The 21,688-nt window shown below is 41.7% G+C and overlaps 1 protein-coding gene across 1 annotated transcript in view; it reads right to left on the bottom strand.

Annotated features, from left to right (window-relative positions):
• Positions 1–219: 219 nt before the first annotated feature.
• LOC102376558 (aldehyde oxidase-like) overlaps positions 220–21,688 on the bottom strand; it is a 93,280-nt gene continuing 71,811 nt past the window's right edge. Inside the window, exons 20-36 of the mRNA XM_025211249.1 lie at positions 20,445–20,567; positions 20,059–20,155; positions 18,098–18,222; positions 17,242–17,375; positions 16,647–16,734; positions 16,343–16,429; positions 14,935–15,126; positions 14,564–14,791; positions 13,703–13,798; positions 13,034–13,162; positions 12,100–12,174; positions 10,155–10,207; positions 6,453–6,567; positions 3,098–3,163; positions 2,453–2,641; positions 1,747–1,914; positions 220–1,028 (exon numbers count right to left, since the gene is read on the bottom strand). Of these exons, the coding sequence (XP_025067034.1) occupies positions 777–1,028; positions 1,747–1,914; positions 2,453–2,641; positions 3,098–3,163; positions 6,453–6,567; positions 10,155–10,207; positions 12,100–12,174; positions 13,034–13,162; positions 13,703–13,798; positions 14,564–14,791; positions 14,935–15,126; positions 16,343–16,429; positions 16,647–16,734; positions 17,242–17,375; positions 18,098–18,222; positions 20,059–20,155; positions 20,445–20,567 (2,217 nt within the window). The 3' untranslated portion in view covers positions 220–776. The remainder of the gene's footprint in view (positions 1,029–1,746; positions 1,915–2,452; positions 2,642–3,097; positions 3,164–6,452; positions 6,568–10,154; positions 10,208–12,099; positions 12,175–13,033; positions 13,163–13,702; positions 13,799–14,563; positions 14,792–14,934; positions 15,127–16,342; positions 16,430–16,646; positions 16,735–17,241; positions 17,376–18,097; positions 18,223–20,058; positions 20,156–20,444; positions 20,568–21,688) is intronic.

Here is a 21,688-nt window from a genome sequence, read left to right as displayed (position 1 = left end):
TGGAAAAATTCAGTTGGTCTAGACCAGTGGTCAACAACTAGGCAATCTTGATCGACTGGTCAATCGTGGAGCCTCTGACAGTTGATCTCAGTCTGTCAGAGGCTCCACAAGCGGGAGTGGCAGGACGCATGTGGCTGGGCTGAGCCACGCCCCCTGCCCCCCGGGCTGGGCTGGGCGAGGGGGTCAGAGACCAGGCAGCTTGTCCAGGAGGCAGGGGGGCGGGGCAGATCCTGGGGTGCCAAAAAGCAATCTTCACTATAAAAAGGTTGGAGACCACTGGTCTAGATTTTGCAGACTAGGGAGTAACCACCTCTTGGTTCCTACCATAACCATGATATTAAAATTTAAAACCTTCTCTATACAGCAAAACATCTGATTAAAAAAATGTCTTTCACCAATATCTATTTCCTCCAAATTCCTTCCCTAGTGCTTCATCTATCATCATGACCCATTTGTAAAATAAGGTTATCTGCCAGGCTGACAGGAGAAAGAAGCATCTAGGTTCCAGTGCATTAACAGATGTGGATAAAAGGACTGGTGGGCTATCGGGAAACAATGATTTAAGTGCTGCATAGCATTACCTCCTAAGAGAGTTCTCCTGTTAAACTAGATCCATTAGTTCCTGAAGGTTGCCCATCAAAAAATGCCCATCATTTAGACAAGAATAAAGTAGACCCTGACCTGTTACAACGAGGCAACAGAACAGCTGTCTGTGGTTTAAATAAGTAAGGGGCAGAAGAAATGTATTTATTCAGTCAAACCTTCTACACCTCTGCTTAAAAGCAGAGTAAAGAAGCATCTCTCTGACAGACAGGGGCACCTTGTTTTAATGAGCTCCTTTCTTGTCCTTCTGGAAATATAATCAGGGTATTTGGTGGTGTAGCAGCACTGAGAACTCTTTTCAAGTCAGTTTGGGGGTCCATTGCATATTGGAATCTTTCCTGTTCTTGTGGTATCTGCTGGGACAGCAATGACTGGTCTACAGGAACAGCCCAGGGAACATAGGATTCAGGTTCATCCCATGGAATCTAGAAGGAAGAACAAGAAATCCTATTATGTTAACACATTGTATATGTATTCCCCGTTCTAAAATGCACCTTCAGTACTAGAAGAGAGTAAGAGAATAGAAAAGAAATTTATTATGAATGTCATAATCAAAATGTTCATGTATGGTGCCATATGGATGGCATTACAAACTTGAGTCTAAGGTATTGTATTATCAGTCATGCAAATACACCAGTAGTTCTCGACCAGGGTGCTACAGCATAGGTACCCAGATTCCTTCCGCCTTCAGAACCAATGATCTGTAGGTTAGATGCCACCTGGATTTACATTTGGGTAACGGTAGTATATTTAGATTATGTGCTCAGCAACTGTACATTACATTTATTTTTTTCCCCAGAGTGTAACTGATTGTATCTTAAATTATTATTCTGCAGATGCATAAAAAGGAAATGACTTCAGTTGAATCTGTGTGAGTAGTTATGACTGAGTACACAAAACAAGCAGATCTTTTGAGTAATATAGAGTCTTCTTAGTCACTTGTCACAGCAGAATTGTATATCAAAGGCAGCAGCTATGTATTCTTAAATACTCTAGCAGGAGGATTGCTATGAAAAAGGCTTCAGACAAGTCTTAAATCAGTCTGAACTAATAATGGAATTTGACATTATAAAACTGGAAAACACCCAAAAAGAATGAAAGATAGTGAATGTAGGAACATTTCCAAAAGAAATAATCCTATACCATTTTAGTAAACTGGTCAACACATGCCATTCGAATCCGTTCAGCAGTTGATGGGCTATGAAATGTGAAGGTTCCAGCTATCCCTCTTTCCTGCCGTGCTGCAGCCACAGCATCCTTTATAGCAAAAAACACTGAGCACCCCAGGAACAGAGCGGGCTCACCAACAGCCTAAAAAGGAAATAAAATGATTAACTTATTTTAGAAGCAGAGTTAGACTAGAAAAATATATGTAGGCCTAGTGCAACTATAATGTCAAATCACAAGCCAGGGGGGAAATAATGGATTGTATATATATATGTGCATGTCAGGCCAGAGAAGCCAGAAGCCTGAATATGTACGAAGCTACTTAAAACAAAGGTTCTCTTTAACCAAAATTTGAAGTTTCAATAGGTCAACGATATAGCTGATTAGTATATCCAACCTTGTTTGAAAAGTAAAAAATAAAATGAATAGAAGTCGAAAGTATGTTCATATTTACCTAAACAGTTAATGCATTTAAAATTAGTATATAAAAATGGGATACAATTATAAAGAGAGCTTTTCTTTTAGCTAAGCAAAGTATAATACAATATAATCTAAAGAAAAATCACTGGTTAAGTAAAAATCCTTTCTAGAACACATTATAAATCTTATAAAAGAAGCTCTGTATTACTATTGAACAATTTATTCTACATAATAACTACTATTCATAAATTCTTATGCTTACCTTGGAAGAGTAGATTGCATTGGGGTTTTGAGAAGACGAAAGCAAGGACACACTGAATTGTTCTGGGATATCACAGACTGCAGGAATTTTATACTGATCTGGGCCCCGAGTATAAAGCACTCCTTCAGGGGAGTACTTTAATTCTTCCATTGTATAAAGCCCAAGGCCTTGAACAAAGGCACCTTCAATCTGAGGGTAATTATATGTAGTTAATCATACAACAGAGTTATCTGGGTGATTTTTGTTTCAATATTGAAGAGCTGGCACCTTGTTTTTAATTATAATATATTCATAACCTTATGATGTCGTAAATGTTGTTTTGGATATCAACTTGAATAAGTTATATAAAAAAGCATTAAATAAAAAGCACAGTGTATTAGAAAATAAGGGTTTTTTAAATTTATTTTGAACCTCCAAACCAGAAACTGCTTAAAAAGTATTTTGCATTTTTTAAACTGAAATTTATGAGTGCTCAAAGGTGAAACTACAGATAGAGGAAGAGTGAAGTACAGGATGAAATTTGAACAAAAACATTTATGAAGAGCAAGAGGGGGAGAAGGAACAGCAGCAACATCTAGGAGGGAGGCCTTATGCTTCATAGATCAAATTTCAATTATACTGCCAAACTATGTGTTTGATACATACCTGTCCTATATCTACAGCTGGATTTAGACTGCAACCAACATCCATAATTATATCTGTTCTGATGTTCTAAAAAATAAAAGGAATTATTGAGAAAGATAATCAGATAAACGAAAGAGGTGACAAAAAATTAACATTTTTATTGGTACAAATATTTTACCCTTTTCCTAAAACACATAATGAGATGTAGGTAACAGAAGATGTAGTTGTTGTAGAGGAAGAGGATTAATTTGTAGGGCTGTGCAAAGCTCATCCTTGATTTGATTCAATGGAGATTCGGCCCAATTCGGTGGCTGAATCTCTGAATCCGAATCAAATCAGGCAACCCTTTAATCTCTCCAAATTGAATCAGAGCCCTCCGAATCTATTCGGAAAGATTCAGAAAGATTTGGCGATTCAGATATAGACACAGTTTTAAATGTTTTTTCTACATACCTCAAAGTATCAGGTGGCTTGTGAATGCTGCAATGGTAGGCCAGATGGAGCATCCCACAGGAGCGCGGGAGGGTCCCCAGTGTGCTTGGCAGCAGATCCAGAAGTAGACCAGAAGCACTTTTGGTCCACTTCTGGGTCCACCGGGGAGCACACTGGGGGCTCCCCCCTGCACCCACCCCGGCTCGGCAACTGGTGCCTCCTAGGTCTGAGGGGGCACCCAGGGTTCACCCACTGCTGATCACTGAGCTAAGGGGCGTGAGGACCTCCCCACAGCATGCTCCCCGGCAGACCCAGAAGTGGACCAAAAGTATTTCCAGTCCACTTCTGGGTTTGTTGTTGAGCATGCGGGGGGGCCCCCCGCGCTCCTGTAGGACGCTCCATCCGCCCCAGCACTGCAGTGTTCACGAGCCCCCATGGTACCTCGAGGTATGTAGAAAAAACATTTAAAGCTGTGTCTATGGCTGAACCACTGATTCTCCAAATCAGCATCAAATCTTCAAATTCGGATTCGGCCAAATCAAATCAGGAACAGGGATCCGAATCAATAAATCGAATCACTACCCCTAGTTCAGGCCAAATCTGAATCCGAATTGAATACAGCCCATTTCACACACCCCTATTAACTTGGTAATCTTTCAGATACTTACATTCTATTGGATTTCATACTTTGTTGCATTAGATTTTTTTCATGGTGAATTAAGTAAATAAGTTTCATGGTAAGAGAGTGCATTCATATTTCTGGGGTTTAGGTTGTAGCTGTGTTGGTCTAAGGACATAGGCAGACAAGGTTCCTTGGGTGAATTTGATATCTTTTATTAGAGCAACCCAAATGGTTGGAGAATAGTTATTAAGCAAGCTTTCGGGTTCAAAAACCCTTCATCAGGCTAAGGAAGCTGCAGCAGTTGGTGTGTGCTCTTCCTGGATGGAATGAAAAGTAAAGAAGCCAGGGGCTGGGCTGGGGAGTCAGTTGCCAGGCAGATTGTAATGTATCAAAAATCCAATGTCTATGTTTAGTCCCTGATCTCTAGTATCCAGCAGGTTGATGAAATGGAGCTCATAGGCTCGTCTCTGGGAAGTGCTGTGTAAGTTTCCCTTGAGGATCAGGACTGAGAGATTGGAGAGAGAGAGGCCCTCCTGTGAGAAATGTGCCCCCACCGGTAATTGAGTGTTTCTGTCTTTGATGGATTTCCGGTGTGCATTCATTATTGTTAAGTCTGGCTTCTTTCTTTTTCAAGTTGTACAGTTTCCATTTCAGACGGCTAAATTCGATATCTTCCATGTTGCAGGGGTTTAGGTTGTAGCCGTGTTGGTCTAAGGATATAGGCAGACAAGGTTCCTTGGGTGAATTTGATATCTTTTATTAGACCAACCCAAATGGTTGGAGAATAGTTATTAAGCAAGCTTTCGGGTTCAAAAACCCTTCGTCAGGCTAAGGAAGCTTCAGCAGTTGGTGTGTGCTCTTCCTGGATGGAATGAAAAGTAAACAAGCCAGCGGCTGGGCTGGGCTGGGGAGTCAGTTGCCAGGCAGATTCATATTTCTGTACATTTAGGGAATATATGCGCAGCTATTTGAAGACTAGAAGAATTACCAGTTTTACGATGATGCTTCATTCCATGCGTCAGCTTCAGGGAACTAATGGAATGTTATTGGATCTCAACAGGCTGACAGCAAGTACCGTAAGGGAAAGTTGCAAAGAACTTGAAGAGAGAGTTCAAGAGGGCATGAAACCGTTAAGAGGTAAATGGGTGGGGTCCATGCAGTCTGCCCGAAGGATTCAACCCGGACAGACTTCAGATTTTCAAGTTTACCTCACGTTAATGGTACCTAAACAATATTGCTCAGTTATCATTTTTTAAATAATTGCCAGCCCTGCAAATTCACTCTGTAATATGAATGTCATGTCAGGTCCTTTTTAGCTAATAGAGGGCTGTCCACTCCAGCTGGTGGCCCATGGGCCATATGAGGCCTGCAAAGGATAAACATTCAGACCCCCAGGCTCCCACATGGCTGCTGTTGCCCCTGTTCCTCTTCCTCTGGTAGCAGCAGGGCCCCTGGGCTCTGCCTCCCTCCTCTGGCTTCTGCTGTATACCTGGCTAAAGGTAAGGCAGGGTACCACACTGCATGGGGGAGTGTCTATGTATGCACATGGTAAGAGCGCCTACCCACATGCATAATACAGTAAGGAGGGAGGGGGTGTACATACACATGTACACATGGGATGTGCAACCTGGAGGGCCCAGGGTCCTAGTTAGTGCTGCTTCTGTGGTGTGTAGCTCTTGCTGCAGCAGTCCATGGCACATATGGCCCTGGTCTAATATCTCATCATTATCAACAGATTATGAAGGTAAAAAAATCAATGGTGTTAAAATCAATAAAACTTAAGACAGAATTTGGTTCAACTGTTACGAGAAAGTAGCCTGACTGAAGTCACTGGAATTCTGCATAAGCAAGCATTTTTAGGATCAAGTTTTCAGTTAGCGTAATTCCATTAATGATGAATGAGCCAGAACAATCCTGTGTGTACTCCAACAGTTTTGTTCATTCTGCAGTACTAACACATGTGAAATGTATGTAAATTTAATTTTTTTCTTAAAGCAAGCACACAAAGCTTTGAGTACACGTTGCAGGATGCTATTTCAAATACTATAATGCTAAATGTATATAAATACTTTGAACAATATTGTAAATTCACAAAACAAGAAGCTATTTGCTCTGCTTTAAAAGAAAGCATGGTTTAGTGATAAAGATGGGAGAATGGGAATCAGAAGAGTTGCATTCTATACTAGTTTTGAATCAAGACTAATATGAAGATTAGCAAGGAACTTAAACTTCTCTCCGCCTCAGTTTCTATAAATATAAATGGATGAAAAATACTTTGCTACTTTAAAGGGCTATTATGAGGCTTAATAGTGCTATCCTTACCTTACGATCTCCTGTTAGACAGTCAATTTCAACCTCAGAACAAGCAGCTCCATAAACAAAATATTCAAACGGTCGACCTTCTCCTTTGTCCCAGTTCATGTTTGTATCATAGCCTCTGTTGAAGGGAAAAAACATCTTTTTATGACAGTTTGAGGAACTTGCTCCACATGAAATTATGGATTCTAGTTGATTTTATGAAATTGCAATATTGAATGCCTCTGTGTAAAGTAATAAGCCATTATAATCAACACTGGAGTGTCATTAACTTACATGGCCTTCCATTCAAATGGGAAGATTTCAGAACAATGGGATGGTTGCAGACTAGGAGAGTACCATTTTTACTCTATCTGAAGGTGGAGGAATGAGAGGTGTAGAATAACAATACAAGGTTAGAACTGACTTTTTAAAAAACAAACTCTGGGAGGTGGAATGGAACATGGTCTGAGGAATGGGAATCTTTTGACTGCTTATTTTGCTAAATCTATGTCTTGTGCTCTATTTGTGAAGAAAGGAATGATTGGTTCTCTAAAAAGTTAGTGGGTCTAACTTGTTTTTATTGTCACACAACTTTAAAAAGTTAAATTAGATAAAAGGAGATATCAACAAGAATGAAACTCTTGAGAGTGTGCATTTGACTTACTGCAGTGTTTTGCAGTATGCCTTGATTCTCTTTATTTTACATTGGGTCTGGTGATCCAAGGCAGTTGGACTGTGGGGCCTATGATTGGGAAATGTGTCTAATAGATCAGTGCTAGAAAGTGTGGCTGAAGCTTGCGTAGGCCTGCAAGAGCTTAGAAATTAATGGGTCCATGATATAGGTCCAAACATATCTGTCTCATGAGCATCCAGAAAGGAGGAGTTCAGGCAGAACTACAACACCTTCCTTAACACACCTGTAAAGTGCCACATACATAGAATTTTAACAATTGTCAAACAATTACAAAAAATTAGTTATTCCAAAATTTATTTCCATTAATACATTAGATACAGGTAGATCATAGAAATCATAGAAAATTAGGGTTGGAAGGGACCTCAAAAGTTTATCTAGTCCAACCTCCTGCTCAAAGCAGGACCGTCCCCAACTAGATCATCCCAGCCAAAGTTTGTCTATCTCCATCTTCAAGGATGGAGATTCCACAACCTCTCTGGGTAACCTGTTCCAGTGTTTTACTATCCCCGTTGAGAGAAAATTCTTCCTAATATCTAACTTAAACTTTCCTTGCTGCAACTTGAGACTATTGCTCCTTGTTCTGTCATCTGCCACCACTGAGAACAGTCCAGCTCCATCCTCTTTTGAATCCCCCTTCAGGTAGTTGAAGGCTGCTATTAAGACCCCTCTCAGTCTCCTCTTCTCTAGACTAAATAAGCCTAGGTCCCTCAGTCTTTCCTCATAAGTCATGTCCCTGAGCCTCCTCACCATTTTTGTTGCACTCCGCTGGTCTCCCTCCAATTTGTCCACATCCTTTCTGTAGTGGGGGGCCCAAAACTGAACACGGTAGTCCAGATGTGGCCTCACCAGTGCTGAATATCATGTAGGCATAGAATCTAGGTGATAAGCACCTCTTCTACAGCCAAATGCTCCTGAAATACTTAATTTTCTGTGCATTTGGATAAACATTCCACTCAAACATTTAAGGCATGTGGATGAAGTGAATCCACTTCAGTGGGAGTGAGTACTGCACAAAGATCTAATAATGGCCTCTCAAATTACTGGTCATTTGACTTCTATTGAAGTTAATTACATCACTTTCAGTTTTCATCCTTGTGTATTTTTATTTTGCGAATGAAGGAAGAAAATGTTAAGTACCACCCCCAGCCTCCAGCAGCCTAAATTAAAATCTTCAGTATTCAGGGTATTTAAAGTGATGCCACTTGAATGAGGGACAGTGTGCAGCCCTTGTCCCAGGGACACAGGTCTACAAAATACCAACCTGAGTTTCTAGAAATACAAAGAGAATGTATTTGGTCGGTATTTGTCTTCTATTTGGTCTGTCTATTTATCTTTGAAGTGGCGTGCCCCCCTGATGACCATCTAAGACGGGAGTGGGCAAAAATATGGCCTGCAGGCTGGATCTGGCCCACCAAATGATTCAATTGAGCCTGTGGCTGCTCCCCTGAAGGAGAACTGTATCCAGCCTGTGGCTGCCCTGGCTTTTAGTGCTTTTCACCTTCTCCCTTCCCCATGCCATAGCTGGCTGCAGCAGCAGTAGCCACTCCTCTACCCCACCACGCAGCTCCCAGTGTACATTCCAAGGCAGGGGGCACTTAGCTTGTGGTCAGGCTTCTGCTCGGTGAGGCTGTCTGCACTCAGCTTGAACCTTGCAGCTCTTCACAGACCAGACAGCTCAGCCCCCAGCAAGTCGAAACCCAGGTAAGGTTCACCCCACTGGTGGGGGAGGGGGTACAGGAGGAGGGCCAAGAGCCGCAGGTTATCCAGGCTCTGCCAGGCCAGGTCCTGGTAGGGGCATGGGCATCACTAACATGGTGCCATGCTGTGTTTTTGCATGCTACTTTGGGCTGTACCACATGGATGTAGTTGGAGCAGATGATGTGGCTCCTGTCCAACCTTGGTGTGGCTCCTGCCTGACCCCAAGTGCCCAGCACATGACTGGGTTGGGCAGGAGCAGTGTCAGCTGCATGAACATGGCCCAAAGCTGCATACAGGAACATAGCACGGCACAGCCTGTCCATGTGCCAGGGATTCAGGGCAGGGGAGGAGGATACAGGGAGAAGGGGGAAACATGGCACAGCACCGACATGGCCAGGCCCAGATAACCCATGGCTTCCTTTACCCTGCTCCCCCTCCCCTGCCCTGAGTCCCTGACATGTGGCCGGGCTGAGCTGGTGCCACACTATCTTCCTGCATGTTGCCTCAGGCCACATGGGCATAGCTTCTACCTAACCTAGCTGCATGCTGGAAAAGGGGTGCAGGAAATGCCACGCCAGTTACCACCCTGGTGAAAGGTGGTTTGGGGTGCCTTAACCCCAGCTCCCACCTTTGGGTGAGTCAGGTGACAATGGAGGTAGAAGGGGCCAGGCACAGCTACCTGAGCCCACCCAAGGAGGGAAGCCCTAAGACCCCAAGCAGAGGGGGCGGTGTGGAGCCCCGAGCAGAGGGGGAGAAGAAATAGAGGGCTGAGGGCCCAGTACACATACAGACCCCGAGTGTTACCCCGAAAGGGACCAGAATTTGCTTAGACCTGGTCAGGTAATTGGCTGGCCACTACCATGGTGAGGGTCAAGGAATGGACTAGTTAAGCCTATGGCCAAAGGGTGCCCGCTCCAAGAGGGAGCAAGGCAGCATAAGTTGTTGACGCAAGAAAAGACCCTGTGAGAGAGGGTGGGGTGAGTGAGGCCCAAGTGAGAGGTGGGTGGTATGACTGTGTGTGTGACTGAGTCCTGAGAGCGTGGCCTAAGCATGCTCTGGCTGTAGACTGGGGGCATGGGAACATCTGGATGCCATCTGTGAGGCTTGAGCCATGGTGTAGGGGAGGTACGGAGCCGCAGACACCCCCAAATATGGGATGCAGTAATGGGCAGCCTCCCACCTTATTTAACAGCATATTATTATTCCAACAAGGTGTGGCAGGAGAGACAGGTGGGTGGCAAGCCCAGAGGCAGGTGTGGGGCTAGCTGCAGCTAGCAGGGATACCCACTTTGCCACAGTCACTAACATTTTAAGGGGAAAAAAAGAAAATTTACCTGAAGAAACCAGTAGCTGAAAGACTAATGCTTTGACGAAAAGCTCCTGTAACCTACAGGATAGAATTTTTATTAGAAGGTAAAATGAAAAATCCTGGTGAAAAATCATAATAGTTTAATCAGCAAGTGCCGGTCATGTTTCACTAATTTCCAATATAGACACTGGAAACACACTCATGGCAAAGACAGAGATAAGACCTGCATTAAAATTAAGATAAAATATATAGATATATTTTAGGGATTCAATCATTAAATACAATAATTCTTCAGTGAATGACTAAACCTTTCATTATATTTCCTTGGTAAAATACATACTGACCTCTGAACAAGAAACACCTACAAAGAATTCTTTCTTGAAATTTTCCTCAGCACCTAGGTTTTTGTGGTCCTAGAGTTAATCAGCCATGTAAATCATCACCAGCTCTAAATGTCATCCAACATATACACTCTCATATCACAGGCATAGTTCCCTTTTCTTGTCTTATGCTGCCTTAAAAGGAGGAGGCATAGCTCTATCTTGGGCAAGTTTATTTACCCTTGACTCAGTACATGTGGGATGAGTCTGTGACAGGTCCAAGCCCCAGGGGCTGTCATGATGCCTGCTGGTGGCCATGAGGCTCCTGTTTGGCTCTGACTCTAATATTGCCCTCCCTCAATTGCTCTCCTGCCATGCCTTGATCTTGTTAAAGATTGAAGAAGGGAGGCTTCCTATGGGTCTTAGAGTAAGCCCCAGTCCTGTTAAATCTCTAACAGGGTTCCCTGCACCCCACTAGTCTCAACTATGCCGTTTGGCTCAATAGGCCCTCTCGGCCTGACTGTGCTTCTTCAAGGTACCTGTAGCCTTAAGGGCTAATTGTCTGACTCCGTTCCATCCCTACACCATGCCCCAAGCCTCGCAGGTATTACTGTATCATCACACTCTATTGTAGGGGGCTTAGCCTTATCAGTGCCTCCCCTCTTGCTTCCACTGGGCCCTTTGAGCACAGGCCCACGATACTGGACTTGGCTTCTAGGCTCTAGCCTACTTAACTGCAGCTTCCAGCAGTGGCCCTCAGGACCTGTGGCCCCTCCTGGGCCCTGTCCCCACTCTTGGACCAGTCAAGATCACCAGACTCACTGGCTCTGGCAGTCCCAGACTGCAGTCCCTCCTGGACCTTGATCCCCTCTTGAGCTTCTGGAACCGTGGGGTCTCACCAGGCAGCTCTTCCCTGAGCTCCTGGGCCCTCAGGGCCTCCCCAGGCAGCTTCTGGGATACCAGTTCTCTGAGTCTGCCTTGACCCCCCCTCAGTAGGGCTCAAGGCTAAACCACAGGTGATTAGGAATGCATACAAAAGCTAGGCAGCTAGGCAGGCACAGTGAACAGATAATGGGATGGGGAAAAGGAAAGGCTTTAAAATACTTTCAATACTAGCTCCCTTCTGCCCTGTCATACTGCCCTGTATCTCCTAAAGCTCTAAGTGACTCAACACAACATATATAGATGCATGCATGTCCACAGAAGCGAAGTCTAAATGCAGGCATGCTCTTAACAATCTCAACACCGGGTCTGTAGGAAGACAGCTTTAAATACAATCTCTGTTAATTTTGCTGTTAATTTAAATGGTCTGATCATACATGAAAATTCCAGTCGGGTGCAGCACTGGACTCTTCAAGCCTAGGGAACACATCACCTGTTGTCCCACAGCATCAACAAGCAACGTGTGTTTCATCCAATGAAGCAGATCAGCTGTGCTGATTCCACACATTCCAGCACAGCTGACAATGTCTGTTTCTAGCCTCTGAGGCCTAAGACTGCACGTAAGTATTATGTTCAAGTGATTAGGTGCCTGATACGATGATGTATCTTCTCCATCTTCCTTGCTTTTTATTGTTAATAAGGTTGCTTAAGTACATTTCCTGACTATTAGTTAAATATTTTCACAAAGAATATAAAATAGATTCTTACCCAATCTTTCCATGTTCCTTCAGGATTTTTATCCATGATCGGCTGAAGGCGTTTCAGAAGAGTTTGACAAGCATTCTAGTTATAATAAAAGATGGGAACAATTATAAGTGCAAATAAAGATAAGTCTGAAATGTAAAAATATTTTATAGTATTCTAAAAATCCAATTTGAAAGTCCTAAGTTAACAAATATCCTCTTGAAACCCAAAACATTAACTTCAGATTTAATTATGAAATTGCAAACTATACATGCAGACCAGCAGAACGAGGGTAGTAAGGGCTCAGTTCAATGCTTAGTGAAGTGAGTTGAAAGGCTCTTGCTTATATCAGTAGGTATTTGGCCTGGTCTCTATTATCCAAAAGCATGCTAGCTTAGATATAATTATTTATCAATAAAATCTAGAACTGCTGAGTTCTTGTAGAGGATCACACCAGCAAGAGATGGGAGCATCAGAACATCTAGAAACTTCTTTAAATAGACAATAAGCATTCAGCTTCTACCAAAAAATACTGAATTTGTCTGTATGCATCCCAGGGAAGAATTGGGGTTTTTTTTAATGTAGCTATACATTTTCCACAACCATTTATCTTTGCAGAATTTTCTAATCTGATCAACATAGGAAACTCTTCCTGTGTGTCTACATAATGCTTATCAAATTTTAGATGCTACTATACTGCTAGTATGAAACAAACAACAACAGTATATCTAAACCAGCGGTTCCTAAACTGTGGGTCATGATCCCAAATGGGGTCACAACATTAGCAGATGGGGTCATGAGAGTGAGGGGCTGTGGATTGGGAGTGAGGGGTAATGCTGAGGAAATGGGGCCATAAATGGGCCATGCTGAGGAAAAGTTTGGGAAGCACTGATCTAAACAGATGCATGTGAGGAGATCTACATGGAAGAAACAGGAAGTGAATGAAAATAAATATAACCTTCACTGCCATCCCATTTATATCAGTACCAATAGATGCTGCTGTAGGTCGTGTATTAGGCACAGTAACTGTACTTGTTTCACAGATATGGATAAAAGAGGTTGGTATCTTTAATTCACGGCTGGCAACCTATTGTGGGGAAAATGGGAAATTTATTTTTAATCGGTTATCAAACACGCAGGTTACCCGTTTTCTTTACTTTGAAATTATAAAATCGTGTTTCAGCTTTGCCAAGGTATTTAAAATTATTAAATATTATCTTCATTAATAAAAGCAAATAAAATTCTAGTAATGAAAATTACACTAATAATTGTCAATTTCCCCTACTTGTGTGTGTCTTTCTTACTGGGGAAAGAAAAAAAAAATTATAAAAATAGTCCAATATGATTCTAAAACCACAAGGATTGTCAGGGGAACTAACAGATCAATGCAGTACATAATAGTAATTAAAAAAAAGAGATATTATTATTTGTATTTACTAAGAACTGCCAGTATGTAATTAAACTGATTATCATACATGATAATGCCACCAACCAGACAGAAACATTAAAATAAGGAATCTGCTTCATTTGGTTATTCTAATATATTTATTAGATCCATTTAATAATATATTGTGATATTGCTGTGTATATACATATGTCTATGTATATACATATGTCTATTTATTACCTGCATAATTTTGGTGTGAATACCTTGGCCCAACTCAACTCCTCCATGAGTTACCAGCACAGACCCATCCATATAGATATGAACTAAAGCTGCAGCCTAGGAATAAATAAAATGCAGAGGCTGGTTAAATTATACCATTGCAAAATAAAAGCAAAACATGATCAAATGAAGTGATCACATTGCATAGAATGATGTACAGCCCAGAAGCAGCTGGTGGTCAGAATATTAAATGGCCACAGCATTCTATGAATGTATATTATTATTATTATTAATAATGAAAACTTTAAAGGCACAGTCACAAGTGCATCCCAGCATAGATTTTGCTGTTCAGATAAAATGTATTCAGACCACAGGTTGCATGGATTAAAGCAGGGGTCAGCCAACCTATAGCCCACATACCAAGTTTGGCTTGCAAAGAGATTGGAACTAGCATGTAAAGTTCTGGTCCAGTCCAGGACAGCACAGGGGATCAGGCTGCAGCAGCTGTGCCATGCCACCCATCTCATCTACAGCCTCCCTGCTCCACAGCCCTCACTGCTGCTGTCTCATGTCTAAGTTTACCCTCATGGTAGAGGGGCCAGGGATCAGCAGCAAGGGTAAACGCAGGCAGCATGGGTGCTCCAGAAGGCAGAGATTTGCAGTCCAAGGCAAAAGGCTCCAAGCCCACAGCAGCAAAAGGTTGCCGACCTTTGATGTGGAAGAATCATTCACCAAGACCCTTTGCTGATAACCTCTGTTTATCTGTTAAACTGAGATAATGCTATTTGTCTACTTCACAAATGTGTTATGAGTTTTAATTAGTACCTGTAAAGCTTTTAAATTTCCTTAGAGAAAAGTAATCCAAATATTTTCAAAACTGACCTGATTGAGAAACATTGCTTCAAATCCAATTGAATATTTCAGTGGAATAATGGCAATCCCTTTCTTTTTCCAGTAATTTTGCTTGTTAAATTTATCCACAGCTGTTTTCCTGATGTAATAAGATGACTTCTCCATACATTCATTCCAACATTTTACCAGGTTATTTGGGTCCAGGTCTTGCTTGTAATGTGTTTGATTACCCTTTTTGTACATGTTTATCTCCCTAATCTGAGGAGGTAAAAACAGCACAAAGAAAGAAAGAAATAGGTTGCATTGTAGCTGGAAGGCTTATCTAAAAATTAAAAAAAAAATAGTTTTAAGGTAAAACTACAAAAAATAAATATTGTGAAATTGTACTTGCTAATTCTTACCTTCTCAGGTGACAAACCAGTTTTGATTGCTACATCTGTTATCCAGGATTCTGTAACTAGGGCTGACTGGGGGAAACCAAATCCTCGGAAAGCTGTATTTGATGGCAAATTAGTTTTGCAGACTTTGCCCCAGCATCGCAAGTTGGGAATCATGTACGCATTATCCATTCTTAGCAATGCAGTCTCCATTATCTTCAGTGGAGTAATAGCTGAATTAGTTACTAACTTTATTTGCATGTGTACATTACATATAGTTTAAGGCCTCCATTAGGCAAAAGCTTGATCAAAATGAGGAATCTTTTTTTGGGCCTGGAAGTTCAGGATAGTTGTGCTCTGGTAGGCAACATGCATGAGTTCATCCTCCCCAAGCATGCATATCTAGAGCCTGCCAGCATGTCCACCTTACATAACTGACTTTTCTTTATCATCCTCACAAGACAGCTTGGTCACAAGCCACTTAAGGCTTTACAAGACATGAATCTGTTAAAAATTGCACTTGGAAACCAGCCCCGTTCACCGAGAACACAAGGAATATGTGTTCTTTATGAATGGAAACTTCCAAGTTTGATTTACAGAGTCCTCCTTCCCTGACAGAATAGTCTTTTCAGTAGAAAAAATGAAATGAGAATCTTCACGAGGTATCAGCAATAGTCTCTTGAAAATCTTAATAGTTAATAGTATCTTCTGTATATAGTTACATGAGCAATGTATCACAAGGTAAGCTAGTAAACTTCCCCAAATAACTACCAGTGTACCTGCTCTTACCCCATGGTAAATGTGAGGCTGCTCAGCTCTCAATAAAAGCAGGGTGAACTGCCTTGCAGTTACTGAAGGGTAAAAACATGCACATAGATCAGGGATGGGCAAAATGTGGCTCGTGGGCTAGATGCAGCCTGCCAGGCCATTCTATCTGGCCCGCGGGGCCCATAAAAAATTTAGAAAATTAATATTATCGCCCTGGGTTGCCTGTCATGCGGCCCTCAATGGCTTGCTAAAACTCGGTAAGCGGCCCTCCACCCAAAATAATTGCCTGCCCCTGGCGTAGATGGATATCATAGAGTAGCTGATATGCTGAAAATGTTGGCTTATCCCATGATACCTTGCTCATGAAGCCATGCCCTTAGAAAACAGGGTAGGTAAGATTTTCAGTGGTACAAATAGGAGTCAATCACTCAAACCTCATTAACTTCCAGTGACAATGGCGTGTCTAACTGCCCTTTGATCCCTCACAATATTTAATGGAGTTGGGCAGTAAATTAAATGGGGAGAGGGGAGCAGAACCCCAAACACTCTTGCTTTTCCCTGAAAAGATTAAAGTAAATACTTTGTATATTAGGATTGGATTTGACTCACTCAACTTTCAAATTGCTTCTCTTAATAATAATCAGTTTACAAAACACTTACTTACCACAATGGATTCATCTGGTGTACATCCTCCATTACTATAATATCTTACATCCAGAGCCATTATTCTGCCATCATTCATGAACCCTACCTGAAACAGATTACAACATTGTCAGGCTTTTTCCACCTCCCAAGTACTTATCAAAATTAACTGTTTTTATATACATGTTAAATAAAGTAAATCTGTTAGTCACTTAAGTCAGAAAGAATGTTTTCAGGATAAGGGTACAGTTGAAAGTCTTTTTTTATGCAAGAAAAAGGGTCATGAAATGGAATATATATTTTTTGTATGTAGTCCTTCCACTCACTCGATATTTTCCAAGGAAAGGATGTCTGCCTCCAGTTATTAACATATCATCTCCACGGTCCAGAATGCATCGAACAACACGGCCAGTTCTATATTAAACAAAATGTGCACTGCTAATTGGGGTGGAATCAGTCACTGATATAAACACTATTAACTACTGTTCTTGATACTTGGTTCAGCTACAATAAATATTAAAAACCCCATTAGCTATCATATAGGGAATGAATCCTGCAAGCATATATTCATCTGAGTAGCTCCATTTAATTCAAAGGCATCACTTCTGTGGGTAAAGTGGAGGTTTAATCCAGCAGTCATTTTACATTCACATGCAGAAAATAAATTAGTACAATTCAGAAGTTAAGGCATTGTATCTATTTATCTCACAGATATTGATCACTGGAAAAAGTTAACCTACTGTAGCAAAAAAACAAGAATTTTGCTAACCTTTTTTGTTTTCCCAGATTAGAAGATGTAACGGGTACAACGAATGGCTTGAACTAATCAACAAGTTTTTGTTTCTTGTGTCAATGTAAATAACAGGGTATTAACCATTTATTCCTCAAATTACAATTTTGGTTTTTTAATTCCACACTTACTTGTTTGCTGCCACTGCTGTGACAGCTGCCAGTATAGCAGGTTTGGTCACCTTTCCTCCAAAACCACCACCAACTCGTTTTACATGGCACATTATCCTACTGGAGGGGACATTTAAAACTGAAGCCACTAGTTCCTGCAAAATCAGTTCATAATTTTATATCAATATAATTCTCCAGAAAAAAAGATGTTATACCAGTACAGGAGCAGGCAAACAAAACGTATATCAGTTCAGCTGCTGCAAACTCCTGAGCAGCAAGTGCCCCCCCACTTTTGAAGCAGCGTAATTATATATCTGTCTCTGGCATTAGAATTGCAAAACCCTGGATGCCCCCCCAGACCCAGGAGGCACCAGTTGCTGAGCCGGGGGGGGGCTCCCGGGGTGCTTCTGGTCCACTTCTGGGTCTGCTGCCAAGTGCGCTAAGGAGCCCCGCCCACGCTCCTGTGGGACGCTTCATCCACCCCAGCACTGCAGCATTCATGAACTGCCTGGTACCTCAAGGTACGTAGAAAAAACATTTAAGCTGTGTCTATGTCTGAACCGTTGAATCTTTCTAAATCTCTCCGAATCAAATTGGAAGGATTCGGAGAGATTAAAGGGTCTCCTGATTCAATTCGGATTTGGAGATTCGGCTACTGAATCAGACCAAATCTCCGCTGAACTGAATCAGGAACCAAAGCTTCACACAGCCCTAATGACTGTACAGATAGTCATTTTATTACATCACAAGAGTGTCTTCCCAATTAGCCACTAAAAGAGAATCACCATCTTGCCCATTGGAAAACATAATAAAAAGACTCTTTTAGGGCTTTTCCTATATCTTAATTTTGGCCCACATGGTTCTAGCACTATATTACCTGAGTAAATGTTGGATGCTGTGAAGACACATACACATCCATTTCTTTATCCTCTCCTTTTGGAACAACAAGAACACTCTGAGTTTCCATGTAGAAATGTTCCTGTCCCCCAATGTGAATCTCCCCTGTTCAAAATATAAACAAAGAAAAAAATATATATTGTGGAGAGAATAAGAAAACGACAACATATAATACAAAAATATATATTTAATTTAATTTGTTCATATTGTAATATATTGTCTTAGATTTCTGTTATAGTTTAAAAAGAGTAAGAAATAGATGTCTGCACATTTTAGTTGTTGTTACTATTATTTCTTTTTATTTTAAACCCAAAAAATCAGTGCTCAAATATTTGGAAGATGATAGTTCAACCAGCACTATTACACAATACAGACTGTAGCAGAGCACTGAGGTGCCCTGTTCCTAAAGAGGGGAAACTGCTAGGAAAAGAGCCCTAGCAATGAGTAAAGAGCCCAGCTGTTGGTTACCAGGGGCAACTGGAGCTAGCAAGCAACCACACCTGCCAGCAGTCAGCTGACTGAAAGGGGCAGGGCCTGGCTCCCTTATAAACCCTAGGGGCTGAGGTCAGGAAGGTAGCTCCTTGCCAGCAGCTAAAGGGGGAAGGAGTTCTTTCAGGGAAGAGTGCAGAAGCCTGACTGCAGGAGCAGCATCTGACAGTGCTGCAGGATGAAGTATTCCCTGGTAGGCTTGAATGATGTTTTAGCTGGGCAGCTTTAATTTATGTTACAGCCCAGGGGCTTGTGTTTTGTTGCTGCTTAAAGACCGGTGGTTTGGGTGAGGCTATTAGGGGTTGGAGGAGGCCTCATAGGGGACCCACAGCAGTGTGGAGGCCCCAGCGCCAGCAAGGGCGCAGCACTTTGAGAAGCCCCGGGAGAGGGGGCAGAGAAGACAAGAGGGCCACATTATAACAAGGCCGTGACCGAACAACATCAATTCCATCTGCGAGGCTTGGGGTGTGGTAAAGGGGTGGTTGGAGCCACACATGGCCCATAAGGCTAGGGTACCCCGAAGCACCCATCTACAGAACAGGACCCACAAGGGGTCCGGGAGTCCATGGGGTCAGATATTACAGCAACCCGTGTCCAAGAGGACATAAGGCAGCCTCCCATATATTTAATCTCCATCAAAGATGTGGCGGGCGAGAAGTGAGGGTGCCCTTTGGGCCAACTTGGCACGGGAAGGGGGCCTTGGGGAGATCACGGCCATCCCACAGGACCCCGCGCCGTGACACAGACAAATTATATCTATTTTGTCTCGAAGAGGATGAGTTAATTAAGGGAAGAGCTGCTTATATGAAATACCTAGGTAGCTATTTATCTTAAAGATACTAAGAAATGGATAATAAAATGAAGCATAAATAAAAACCAACTGTAGAATAATAATACAAAGAAATGAAGTTTCACAGTGAGAAAGGTAGGACTGTGGTATTATGGATTACTTTTAAACAGGTACTAAATTTCCTTATGATTTTTATCATCATTTATTAAGTATTAATAATATGTTGAGCATTAATATATAACTTGCTTTAAAAAGATACACAGATCTTTAAAGCTTAGATTTCAATGCAAGTAAAAACTTGTTTAATGTGGATCTTTCATTGGGCCACCTTTCAACAAATTAGCAAAGCCACGCAATTCTTAAGGAGGATAAATATAAGATAACACTGCAAGTAAGCAATAAATAAAATAAAATACTCTTTAGAAATTATGTAAAAAGTATAAATTTCAGGAAGATAGCACTGTGGGGTCTTCACTGGTAAAAATGTTTTGACAGGAGAAAGAAAGAAGTGTTGGTGATACAGAAACCAGAGCATTAAACAGATTCTGAGCTTCTAAAGCATTCCAGTGTGTTCTGGAGTTTTGTACTTCACAGCACTAGTTCATTGGTCATTAAAGACAGAGGCATAACAAGCAGCTTCTGTGCCGTGGGCATCAGTTTACCTTCCAAAATCTGATCAACAGTTTCAAAGGCTTCATCAACATTTCCTTGTTCTAGTTTTCTTTCTGGATCATAGAATGAATTATTCTTTATTGCCTCCTGCAGTGTGAAGGAGAAAATGTAAAGAACAAATTAAGTTTCCAATGCTTCACATATCCTTTCAGTAGTGCTTATTATGATCACTGTGACCACTAGCCCAATACATGCTTTTCTGCTTAGACCAGTTAAGGAGAGATACCAGATAGTTTAAAAATATGAAAACTAAGGAATTCCCAGACTGAGAGAACAGATATTCAAAACTTTCCACTAAATCATAACAGATGAATGTGGGAGGGGGGATGTTATACTGTTTGTTTTCTGGCTAACTGAGTACCAGGGAAAATATTACCTCAATAGTCAAGATCACAGGCTCCAGAGCTTCATAAGTTATTTTCACTTTTACAGCTGCCCTCTTTGCATGAACATCTGTATCTGCAACCACAGCACAGATAATCTGACCCACACAAATCACCTGCAACACACCCCAAAATATAGTTGGGTATAGCCATGTTAAGATATAGCAATAATGCTTTAAATCAAATGGAAAATAGAAAGAAATAACAATTAAAAATATTCCAATATAAGAAATAATTGGGGTCACAATCTCGCAAATACAGGTAGTCCTTGACAACATTTCGCACTTACAATGTTTATAAATTGACACCCTGTTTCAAATTTCTGACGTCAGTTTTGACTTTATAAGGCTTGATCCAATGCGACACCACGCCAGTGAACAAGTTTGCTGTGTTGCTCATCTCCCTGGAGAACATCTGTCCAAACTTCCTTGGACACTTTCTTTAAGAAAGCAGCCAAGACTCCAGAAAAACCTGCAGCCAAGACTCCTGAGAAGACTCCAGCCAAGAACCCTTCAAAAAGTCCAGCCAAGAGCCTTTCAAAAAGTCCAGCAAAGTCGCCTCAAAGAAGTCCTTCCAAATCAATATAATTTATATTTACATAATAAACACATTGGGGTATTTTTGGTGAGAATAGGGTATCAGGCCTTGGTTCAGGAACTAATCCTCCCTTTATAACATTGTTTCTTATGAGAAAATTGGTTCTGAGTTCCAACGTTTAGACTTAAGACGCAGTTTTCAAGAACCAATTGTGTTGTAAGTCCAAGGACTGCCTGTAGTTAGACATGCAAATAACTTTACGAAGATGACCATTCTCCTACTGCAGGATTGGGGTGCCAAACAAAGAGCCAGATCCTTCACTCCTGTAAAACTTTATAGCTCTTTTGGACAGGTTTCTACCTCTCAAAACCCTCTAACTTCTAACAGCTGTTTAAGCAGAGAACCCAGTGGTCCCAAAGATGCAGCTATTCTACCATCCATTGAGGTGAATGAGCCCTGTCCCTGGTAGGCTGGTTCTGGTGGTATTGCCAGAGACCTGGAGTATAGCTGATAGCTGATAGACCCTGAAGTGCACATATCATGTGCTACAGGAGGTGAAGGGTGCTTTTTCCTCTGATCCTCTTGCATATGTCAAGTGGTCCCAGCCAGGCAGTGTTCCCTAACCATTCATATATTCTCGTTCTCCGAAGTTCAGCGTTAGGCATCTTCTCTACAAGGACCAGCTACTCCCACCTATGTC

The sequence above is a fragment of the Alligator sinensis genome, unplaced genomic scaffold, assembly GCF_000455745.1.
Source record: "Alligator sinensis unplaced genomic scaffold, ASM45574v1 scaffold258_2, whole genome shotgun sequence".
Taxonomy (NCBI): domain Eukaryota; kingdom Metazoa; phylum Chordata; order Crocodylia; family Alligatoridae; genus Alligator; species Alligator sinensis.
The sequence above is the reverse complement of the archived record's forward strand: the minus strand, read 5'-3'. Positions and strand labels throughout refer to the sequence as shown.